The sequence below is a fragment of the Coffea arabica genome, chromosome 1e, assembly GCF_036785885.1.
Source record: "Coffea arabica cultivar ET-39 chromosome 1e, Coffea Arabica ET-39 HiFi, whole genome shotgun sequence".
In the NCBI taxonomy this organism is placed as follows: domain Eukaryota; kingdom Viridiplantae; phylum Streptophyta; class Magnoliopsida; order Gentianales; family Rubiaceae; genus Coffea; species Coffea arabica.
Window position 1 is genome coordinate 27,899,284 of NC_092311.1, and position 12,066 is coordinate 27,911,349.

The 12,066-nt window shown below is 42.8% G+C and overlaps 1 protein-coding gene across 1 annotated transcript; it reads right to left on the minus strand.

Moving 5' to 3' along the window:
* Positions 1–9,255: 9,255 nt before the first annotated feature.
* Positions 9,256–9,934, minus strand: LOC140016540 (uncharacterized). Its single transcript, XM_072070081.1, has 2 exons — positions 9,649–9,934; positions 9,256–9,533 (listed from the first exon to the last, which is right to left on the minus strand). The coding sequence occupies exons 1-2, from the start codon at positions 9,932–9,934 to the stop codon at positions 9,256–9,258; spliced, it is 564 nt and encodes a 187-aa protein (XP_071926182.1).
* Positions 9,935–12,066: the final 2,132 nt, after the last annotated feature.

Sequence of the window (12,066 nt, forward strand, 5' to 3'; positions counted from 1 at the left end):
CATTCATGAAAAGGATACGTTCGTTCTCCTGTCATTTCATTGCATTTGGTTTCATTCGTGCATTCATTCACCCGTCCCTGGCTTTTGGCCAGGCTCCACCAACCTACAAGGTAATACTCGAGTATACCGAAACGTTCACCCAAGGTCCTAGTCGCCCGACCGAGTCCGTTTCTGGCTCGAGACGACCGGTAACAAGGGGCAATGGCCAGTTCAGCCTAAAAGGCTTACATTCATGCGCAAGTAGCATTCAATTATTAATCATTGAAAATTTCATATTTATTTAGGTCGAGTGCGATAAAGTACACACTCGCCTAGAAAACTCGTTTTAACAATCATTGAAAGAAAAATCAATAATAACAAGACACTGATATGCAAGCACGCATGATATGTAAGAAAACAGTTCCAAAAGTAACTTTGAAAACAGTTCAAAAGTAAATAATGCAAGAAACGGTTCATAAATAATTTTAGAAATAGTTTGAGGTCACTCACCTCCATGGCTCAGAAATCATCCATTAAATATCATTGCCTTGCTCAAATCCAAGTCTTAAATCACAAACTCAATGCAAACAAGTTCCTTCAAAGTTTGGACAGCACTTCCCCTGAATTTGCTTACTTTTCCAGCCATCATGGCTTCATTATATCCTCAGCCAGTCCCAAAGGTACACACACAACAACAAGTTCATCCAAAGCCATTCAGCAAGCTCCAAGTAGTACTAGTACAAGTCAAGCTAGGGAAAAGTCCGGAAATGAAAGTTAAGTTCAAAACCAGAAAAAACAGTTTTGACGTCATTTTGCGGTAATGGTACCAAAGGCGCTACGATGGTCGGATGAAGGTACAAGACCCACCATTTCGAAGCTAAGAACCAGGGCTACAACAATGTAGAAGGTCACTCAGTCCAAATCCCAGCACAACTAAGTCATATATGCCAAATACCAAACCAGAACCGTAATTGCAGGTTTACAAATTACACTATGCTGTAATCAGTACAACTCAGTCTAAACAGGTCCAAATGCAGAAATTCCAAAGGCATATGGTAGCTAGGACATCAAGTTACATTTCATCAGAAGACCTGAACACCCAAATCCAAAACAATTCCAGTCAAAACAACCCATTTCAGACGCAGTTCTTACATCCTGATGAACCCAGAACAGCAACAGTAAATTCGGCTTATCTCACTCTACACTACTCCAATTGACCTGAAATTTTACAGGCACTCTTAAAACATCAATACCTACAACTTTTATGTTTTGATCCAAGGCCAATTCGGCCTATATCTAGGACCAAAAATTTCGGACAGAATGAAGAACCAAGAACCCTAATTTTCCAGATTTCTTCCAAAACAGAATTTACTTGCAATTAATCACTTTTTCCACCTCCTAGCTTCCTCAACTATCATTTCCAATCATCATACATAACCACATAATAACAATCATATGAGAACAGAAAAATCCTAATTAAATATAAAACTTCACTAATTTCAACCAAAATCATAAAATCACTTATTCAACCACCACCAATCACTAATTGAACATTATCAAGATCAAAGGAAGAATTCCCTAGTTACTCACCTTGCAAGCTCAAGAAAGTAAGCAACTTAGCACCAATTTCTTCCAAACAACTCCACAACCAACCTCAATATCACCAAACTAAGAAGTTCTATGGAAAAATTTGAAGATTAAACGGTTGAATTGAAAGATTGGGCAAGATTGGAGCTTGAAAATTGAGAGAGTTTTCTTTCCTTTGTTCCTAGCAAGAAATTCGGCCAAGAGCTTCAAAATAAGAAGAATTTTGGGTCAATTTTGGTTTAAATGGTAAAGGCATGAATAGTGGTCAAAAGGTCAAAAAGGTAAGAATAAATCCTCAAGTGACACATGTCCTCTTCATTAATTGCTTGCCTAACTTTTTGTCTCTCTTACACAAATATCTTAACACATTGTAAAATAATATCACTTAATACAAAATTCCAACAAGTTGTCAAAAATATAATGCATTTACCGCACTTGCGGGTCCCACGTCCAAAATACGCTTTTTAATTTCTCAAAAACTAACCGATACTAGAAAAATCATTTTAAAACTATTTTTGCTCATAAACTTTATCTGGGGAATTTTTCTAATCAAGAAAATGTAGAAAAGGCGGGCGTTTAAAAAATAAACCCTAGAAAAGTAGAAAATTTCCGGGTTCTCACACTTATACTTTTCGGGGCGTCACATTTTCACACAAAACAGTTAAATAAGGATGTTTACCATTAGATATAGGGGCAACATAATGCTAAATTATTTCGTGGGGGCTCAGAGTAACTTATCTCCAATTACGGGGGTTTAGTCTAATTAACCTTGCTAGGTATTGAATATCTAAGTCATGAGTCCTAACTTCTAAGTAATCTTGTCCCAAACGTTATAGACACTTTTCATCTGATTCTTTTTCTTTTCTTTTCTTTTCTTTTTTAGCTAAAACAGCAAAGAAGTGCAAAAAATAAGGTCAAAGGAAAACATGCTAGTCTTTTGCTCCATCTTGCATTCCTCCTTGTCTATGAAACTTCCAGCATTTATTCATAAGAGTGGCCAAAAAGCCACCAAATTTGAAACAACTATCCATGTTAGCGGAGATTAGAAAACAAAACTACATTACACAGCATGCCTGGTTTGGATACCATTTGCGATTGGAGTATTTTGGACCTCAAAATTATTATGGTTAGTGTTCACATATCACATAAAATCCGCCCACTTTTCCCTGCATTTTGCACACTTTCCTTACCCGTAACTTTTTTACTTCTTCAACTTACAAAGTGTACATGTCTCTGCATACCCTTTTAGTCCAGATACATGAATCTTTGACGTAATAAAAAGTGAATCCTCCAATATTCTTGGACACGGGACCTTGCTTTTTATAGGTTTCCCTCAAGAGGGTTCCCCTGAGATTGTTCAATTCTTGGTTCTAGTTTTCAAAAATTTGATCCGGGGTACTACATAGTATTGTGATTAGTATTTTTCTATGTTGAATAAATTTTTGGTTGGTCTTAGGAGCTAAAGGATGGTTGGACCATTATCTCTTGTTGCTTCACCAATCACTGATTCACATAGATGTCCATGCTTGTGTTTGGATGCTCTGCCTTCATGCAACTTGAGTAGTGGAAATCTGATTATGAGTAGGAATTTAGTTACTGGTAGAAGGCATATGCCAAGACCTACTGGCTCATTGGAGCTGAGTAGCTCTTTTTTTGATTCAGTAAAAGCTCTATCTGCTGGTAAGAGTTTGAGAGGGCAGAGGAAAAACAAGAGTTTGAAGATTGTAAGTGAAGTGGCCGGACAATATGAGGAAAACTTTGATGATGTAAAAGCTGTAAGACCATTCACTATTTGTCCTAGATGCTTATTATGTTTCCTTTGATCCTGGTATGGTTAATTTTTTGCTATATGTTGATTAATTTATTATGGGAGAATGTACTGGTGTTGCTATTTGCAGCTTTTGTGCCTTTGCGGTACTAATTAGTCTTCTTCTGAGGCTGAAACCTTTTAAGTGTTATCTGGAGTCAAATCTTGTAGAGTGATATTCAGCTTTAAAAATTTATTGCAATAATTAAGTTTTACTACTTTGTTAAAGGATTCAATGTATGTCCTTGGTGAGGGAGGAAATGTGAAACTTAATCTTTCAATTTGGATTGAAGTTCTTCAACTTCCTACCAGGATGAGCTGATTTCTTTTTATCACGTCGAACTCTGATAGCACTATAATGACATAGATAAAGGGGAAAGAAAGGGAATCCACCATCCCTATTCTTCTTGCCTAGTTTGCCATAAAAAGTCTTAAATAGTAGCATCTTCTGAAGCTATAGCAGACTTCATGTCAATTCTTATTCTTTATTGGAATGAATTTTGGTTCAATATTTGAAAGAAGCAATCTTCATCTTGCAAATGGAGAAGAAGTTAACTGTGAGTACATTTAGATGCATATAGAAATAGATAGACACGGGTATATAACTCACTCCTTTATTGTACTATTCTTTTTTTTTTTACTCCTTTATTGTATTCATTAGTACATGTTACTTGTTATATACTTGTACCTTTTGACAAGTAATTAGCAACTGTGAAAAGAATGTTGGCACATTAATTGGAAAACCATTAGGTTTAACATCTAGTCAAGGGGTTGTTCTTAACCATTTATGATCAGCAGCATATTAGTTATAGATTAGAAAATTATTCATGAACTAGCTGATGATGGGCAAATAGAAATAAAAAGGTATGATAAACTAGCTATATTTTTTAAGAAAGAAAAAATTATTATCTACAATTTGTCTATATTATTATCAACTGCATTCACATTATTCATTGAGAATAGAATCCGCGGGGGGCTCTCGGGGCAGGGGTTGGGGCGGGGGGAAATTTTTTCCCCCCGTTTACTCCCCCGCCCCGCCACCCGCAAAAAAAAAAGTATATATATATATATAAATAACTGTATATAATATGTAATTTAATTAGTTATAAACTTATGATAATTATATTATTAGTTAGATGTATTATATAATGTATATTAATGTATGTAATATAATTGATATTATCAATTATATGAATAATTAGACATGTCTACTAATAGAATTTATTAATTAGTTATACTAAATTTACTAATACATTTATACTAAATTTCTAATTACACTTAATAGAATAACACTTTTTTCTCAAAAAAAAGTACAAACACAATAATGAATTAGTGATTGTAGTTGTACCAAAAGTGAAAACTTGACTATTTTAGTTGTATTTATTTCATAATGTTGGATTGTATTCAAATAACTTTTGTTTGATTGTTTTTATGAGTTTCAATTGTAAAATTACAATGAATAATAACTTGATGATGTGTTGATATTTTAGTACTTGATTATTTATTAAAATTTAACTATAATAAAATTTTATTAACCCCGCGAGAACAATTTTATTAACCCCCCGCGGGGCACCCGCGGGGGAAGCGGGGCTGGGCGGGGGTCGGGGGCAATTAATAGGCAACAGGGCGGGGGGTGGGGGAGGGGTCCCCCGCCCCAACCCCGCCCCGTTGCCATCCCTAATCATGGGTAGCTAGGTGCGATTATATGTTTCACACACTAAATCAGGTTTCCACCAAGATATTGGATTGATCTTTCCTGCTGTCTTTGGTGTTTTGTGTTTATTGGATATGCTACCATCACTTCATGTTCGTTATCCTAATTGTGCATGAATATCAAAATTCCCTTGATTACAGTCATAGTAGACTCTAATGATCAGATAGATTTTTATCGTTCACTTCCTCAAGTTGTTAAATGAATCGGCTTGCAGTCAATTCTTAACTTTTTCACATACAAAGCTGTGAGGACTATTATGAACCAGCTCTTTGAGATGAACCCTCCCCAGTACCGATTGTTTAATGAGTAAGTAAAATTTTCCTTCTGGGAGATGTTCTGCCTGCTTTTTTCATTCTTGATGTCCAGCTTTATATGTCTTCAGACACAGCAAGTAAAACTTGGATCTCGCTTAAACATCATATTCGAACAACAGTTCTTTCCCCTAATACTTGTGAAGAGGTGATTTCTGGTAGGTTACTAAATCGACCTGAATCAGTCTTCTCTCGAGTGAGGTGCGATGAATTCGCTTGTTCGAAGTAAATGGCGGGGCTTCTCCCCTGAGATCACTCCGACGATCAAGTCAGTATATAGAGAGGGAATGAAGAGTAATGAATAGTAGGAAGGCAATAGTGTGCTTAGTTGTTGGGAGTGAACAGGGGTTTTATAGAGCAGGAGCGGAGGATAGGACGGTGGGCTGATGCTAGTGGGACCCACGTCCTGACTATTACGGCTCTGTTCTGCACCTGGAGGTCTGACTGACACGGTAGCCTACTAGCCTTCTGACATGTAGCACTGTGCAGCCACCATTAAGAGCACCAGTGGCTTTTCAGATAAAGCACTGGTCTTTTATGTGGTGTCAGGGGAGATGACATCACAGGGTGCAACCGAGATGGGATGCCCTGAGTACGGGTCATCGGTGGTAACCCGAGACCGAGCTGAGGTCAAGGAGTTACTTCACCTTGGTCTATACGAGAAGGCCGAGGTGGCCATCCTCAATAAGCCCCCCAAGCCTCGAGAGCGCGGGGATCAACAAGGTGCCGAGGCTTCCACGTGCCGAGGCCGTTCGGCATCTGAGGTCACAACGTTTGCCGGACAACGTGGGGTGTAACGTGGGACGTCAGTTGAAAGGACGTGGTGGACAGAGCGGTTCTAGACAACTGATGCGTCATGGAATAATGGGAGGCTACGTGGAGAGAATGTGTCAGTTGAAGGGACAAGGCATTAATGAGGAGAGAGGGGAGCCCACTTTTCCGACTTTGGATGTTGCCACCTCTTCACCTTCTTGCCGCCATTTTGGTATTCTATCCAACCCCTATAAGTAAGGGGTAGGGGGTCCTTGTCAATGCACTATTCGTCATTTTCAGATTTCCTACCGAACTCTTGCAAAATTGAGAGCTTCGTCGAGATCAACTTTTTCAGCCGAGATCAAGAGAAAGAGCCGAGATCTCCATTCTCATCTTATTTCTTAGAAAACAGTAAGTATTCTTCTTTTCATCTCGTACTTGCATGCATGGCTAGAACTGCTAAAACCCATAAAGAAACGGTGAGTCCGAGCTTCCACGCCGAAGAGATACCTGACCCCATAGGAGAGACCACTTCGTCCAGCTCTAAGGAAGAGACGTCCAGTTCTGGTGAAGAGACCGCCGAGACCTCTCCAGTGGAGGGGTCTCCCGAGACGAGTGAAGGGAACTGGGAAGTTCTGTTCGACGACGATCTCGGTATTGAAGTCCCCCGAGATGAGGGAGTAGCGGAGCCAGTCGCTCCCGGGGACCTCTCTACCGTAAACTTTGATCACCTCCCTTTGTATAGGAACCGGATTGGAGAGGCCGAGGCCAATAGAATATTGCGAAAGTACCCCTTCAGGGGAGGTTCTAGTATCGAGGCGCCTGGATCGAATCACAGCCGAGAAACCACCCACGGGATTGATTGCCATCTACAAGGAGCAACTAGAGGCCGGGCTGAGAATGCCGACCACGAGGTTCTTTCGTGACGTGCTTCGGTATTTCGCAGTTCGGGTAACTCAGCTCGTCCCGAATGTGATCCGAATACTAGTAGGGTTCGAGATGCTATGTCGGCATCAAAAGATGATTCCCACAGTCAACCTCTTCCGCCGATGCTACACCATCAAGAAGCACAAGAGTGAGAAGGGGCGGTTCTATTTCTGTAATCGCAATAATGCCATCCCAAGCTTAGTTGTTGGAGCCCCTAGCTCGATCAAGAACTGGAAGAAAGACTTCATTTTCGTCTCGGCCGGGGACTTTCCCTGGGGCTTTTGGTGGCGGCCTGTGAACGCAAAGCACGATCCTTCCGCTGAGGACTTGGACTGAGAGAGCTTTCAGAAGCTCATGGGGTCAGGCCTCAGGATCTACAGCCGGGATTATCCCGAGGCGGTGCTGGTTGATGGGGGAATCAGCAGAGCTGTGGTTGATTCCGAGAAGACACCCTTCTTTTCTATTAAGCTTCAGAAGCCTTGTAAATTTCCCTTCTTAGTTTTCTTCTCACTTCGGTTAGTATAGATGATAATACTTATCTTTTGTGCAGTGGTGAAGGTTTCCGACATCATCACTTCGGGCTCTGCTGCCGTGGTCAAGAGGCTGAAGAGGAAGACCTCGGGGGAAACCTCAGCGCCACCACCAAAGAAGAAGACGGCATCCTCACAGGCGGCCAAGGCCTCGGCCACTCAGAGTGCTTCGGCTGCAGCAACCACGGAATCCACTTCGTCTGTGCCAGAAGGGGTGCCCATTCAAGGAGTCACAACTGCACTCCCGCCTCCTCATGACCGAGGCAAACAGCTGAGACCCCCAGTCAATCTAGTCACGGGGTCCTCGTAATGGAATTGTTTCCATAGCCCCCCTGTGTTTCCTGGGGAAGACAAGATGCACCCTGACGAGCACTGGTATCCGAACTGGAAGTTCTGGGTCAACGACAGGTGCACCCAACCTCGGGCCGCGCAGGAGTTAGTGATGCACTCAAGCTTGCCGAGGGACGTGGAATTTACGAAAAAACTAACTCCGGCCGAGGTGGTCCAAAGCCTCATGGTGGCCACGGCCTCCACCACAACATTTGTGGCCGAGATGGCTCAACGGTATAGTGACCTGGTCGAGGAGCAGGATACCGACAAGTTACAAAATAAGATCTCCAAGTTGGAGAAAAAACTTGCGGTGTCTGAATCTGAGAAGACGGAGCTCCAAAAATGACTCCAGCAGGCCGAGGCGAAAGAAGAGGAAACCGAGGCCACAATCAACAGCCTCAGATCGACCCTTGAAGAGGAGCAGAGGTGGGGCGAAGAGGAGAAAAATTCTCATCATCAGACGCTTATAAGTGCTGCGTCCTTGGCTGTAGAAGAATTCAGGAGGTCCGAGGCCTTTACCAAGGACCTCGGAGAGCTGACTTTGCCGAGCTTCATGTTCGGCTACACTTCGACGATCGATGAGGTTGCATCTCACCTCTCAGCTGAAGACTTGGAGTCCTTCAAGAACAAAGACAACTACAACGAGGACACCAATGAGCTCTGTGATAGGATGGCCGAGGACATACAAGCTGGCCGAAGCCTCGTCGAAGTGCGCGAGGAGTTTAATAAATGGCTGTCTGAGATCGACCAAGAGCTGGAGGACGACGAAGGTGCCGAGGAGGGCCATGTCGGCGGAGGAGAGATCGGCGCGTAGATCGGTCAAGAAGGAACCCAAGAGGTTGGAGGCGAGACCGGCGGGGAGATCGGTCGAGAAGGGACCCAAGAGGTTGGGGGTGATGAGTATACCGAGGTGGTAAATGCTTAAGAGCATTCCTGACCTCGGATTTTGTACTTAACTTTTGTAAGCCTCAATGAAATGAAGTTTCTTTTTATCATGTTCTCTCTTTTTCTTTTTCACTTCGTCCCCTACTTGTCCCCCTTATTTTTTAATAGCGAGCACGAGGCATAAAGACTTTAAAAAATAACAAAGTGGTTAAAGGGTCAACTCGTTGAGAAGTTTTAAGCGTAATACAATCTGATATTCTCGGCGTGCCAAGTTCTCGGCACAAGAGAGCCATCTCGGTAGCTTAATTTACAATACCCATTTAGGTTAGATTCCACAACTCGGTAAAGGCCTTCCCATTTTGGGGATAATTTTCCTTGCGGTTCAGCTCGGCTGACCGATTTTTTCCTAAGGACCAGGTCTCCTGGTTGGAATCAGCGGTGTTTCACGCGGGCATTGTAGTAACGGGCCAATGTGTTCTTGTATGAAGCAACCCGAGTTGAGACGACGTCTCTTCTTTCTTCGACGAGGTCGAGATCCAGTTGTCTCTCTTTGTCGTTCACCTTAGCTGTATATACTGCCAACCGAGGATTAGGCGTGAGGATCTCAGCAGGGATGACCGCCTCGATGCCGTAGGTCAAGGAGAAGGGAGTCTCTTGCGTGGCCGATCTCGGCGTGATCCGATAGGACCACAGGATGCTTGGGAGTTCATCTACCCAGGATGATCCAACCTGGTGCAATCGGGTTTTGAGGCCGTGCAAGAGAGTTCGGTTGAAATTTTCTGCTTGACCATTTGCTTGGGGTGACCAACCGAGGTGAAATGTTGCCTGATGCCGAGGTTCTCGCACCATCCTCTGAACGAATTGTCAGCAAACTGCTTTCCGTTGTCCGAAATGACCACCCGAGGAATCCCGAAGCAGCAAACGATGCATTTTCAGAAGAATTTCTGTACAGCCAGCCCAGTGATGGTTCTGAGTGGCTCGGCCCCACCCATTTAGTGAAGTAGTCGACGGCGGTCACAAGAAAGGTATAACCCCCAACTGCTTTAGGGAAGGGGCCGATTATGTCTGTCCCCCACTGCTCGAATGGCCAGGGTGAAGTAATGGGGACCATGAAGTTGGCCGGCTGAAGATGCTCTGTGGCATGGATTTGGCAGGAAGGGCAGCCGAGAACAAGATTCTGAGCGTCTTGTCGGAGAGTAGGCCAGAAGTACCCAAGGAGCAAGGCCTTTTTTGCCAGTATCCGGTGGCCGAGATGGGCCCCACATAGGCCCTCGTGAACTTCCTGGAGTATGAGATGTCCTTCCTCAGGGGTGATACACCGCAGCCACGGTCCTAAATACGAACGCCTGTACAGCTCGCCATCTCGGAGGGCGTAGCGGGCTGCTTTTCACTGCACTCTCCTAGCCTCAGCTCGATCATCAGGCAGGATTCCTTGGCTCAGGAATAGGATGAGAGAACTCATCCACGTGTCCCCCGAATGTACGGGAAGGGCTACCTCTTCCAATTAACCAGGCTCGGTCGCCACTTCTACCAGAATCGTCTTATTAAGGGTTGAAAATGAAGTGGAAATTAGCCGAGACAGAGCGTCGGCTCGTCGATTCTGCGACCGAGGTATCCTTTGGATTCTGAAAGACTCGAAATATGCGCTGAGTTGGTGAACTTTGGAGAGATACCGTTGCATGGTTTCTTCCTTGGCCTCATATTCACCAAGCACTTGGCAGACCACGAGTTAGGAGTCACTATAGACTTGAATTTGCCGAGAACCGAGCTTGCGGGCTAATCGAAGACCTGCAATTAAAGCCTCATACTCTGCCTCATTATTGGTTCCAGGAGTAGTCTTGCCCCGCTGCCATCACTGTTGGAAGATCCATCCACGTACAGCGTCCAGCACTGGGGCTCGGATGGCTTCGAAGTTGCGTCTTGGCTCGCAAAAAATGTGAGTTCAGCCAGAAAATCTGCCAACGCTTGGGCCTTGATCGCTATTCAAGGTTCGTACGATAAGTCATATTCTCCAAGCTCGACAGCCAACTTGGTGAGACGTCCAGAAGCTTCCCGGACACACCAATATCTGCCAAATAGGCTGATCAGTTCTGACGGAGATGGGGTGAGCCAAAAAGTAAGCCTTCAGCCGTCGAGCCACGTGGACCAACCCCAGCACGAACTTCTCCATCTGGGTGTACCGAATTTTCGGCCCGCAGAGAGATCGGTTGACATAATAGACGGGCATCTGGGTACCCTCGTCTCAGATGAGTATCACACTGACAGCCTCATCAGCCGAGGAGAGGTAGAGGTACAGCCTTTCCTTGGGCTGAGGTGAAATTAGAGTAGGGAGACGGTGCAAGTACTCCTTCAATTACGCAAAAACTTGCTGGCACTCTTCGGTCCAGATGAACTGATCAGCCTTTTTCAACACCTTAAAAAAGAGATAGTGTTAATCATTAATTGAGCCACTCATATCCCATGAAATGGTCTAAATCAAGATTTATTGAAGAGTAAAGCTATAAATATACTTTTCAAGTTGCATGAAAAGATGGGCTAATTATGAAGAGGGCAAATATTATTGAATTGAAATTGGAAACTGGTTTTGCTATGGAGCAAATGAAGGTATAGATTCGAAACTTCAATTTGCATATATTTGAGAGTGGTTACAGAGAATTTTAAAATGTTATTTTAGCCCCGTCTAATTTTTATATGAAACTACACGAGTTGAATTCTCGCATTTATTTAAGAGGCCACAACTTCCAACTCATTCCATTCTGAATTAGTAGAAGGGGTTATCCTGGGTATCACTTTTGCAATAGCTACAATGAGCATTTTAGCAAATATTTTGCTCAAGTTTGATTGCATGCATAGGGTTGAAACATGCTAAAAATTTCCTCTTCTTGATGTTGCAATTTCAGTAAAGTATAATGTAACTCAATTTAGGTATGATAACCTTCTGCCTTCAAATTTTTACAATGGTAGAACGCACAATGACCATTTAGGATTTTTCTTTAATGCAATAAACATTGTATATGACTTGCAATTGCTTATTTTTGTTTGTCACATCCTTTTTTTTATCAATATAATTTATCAATCAAAATTATTGCAAAGAAAGTTAGTATATATTAAAGATGTTATTTCTTGAGAAAACATATTCACGTGCAAAGCACGTAAGGTATTACTAGTACTAAATAAAAGTGTGTCTGATAATTTACCATTGGTATTTCCCTATTTTTGAAATTTCCTATTAGGACACTAAGT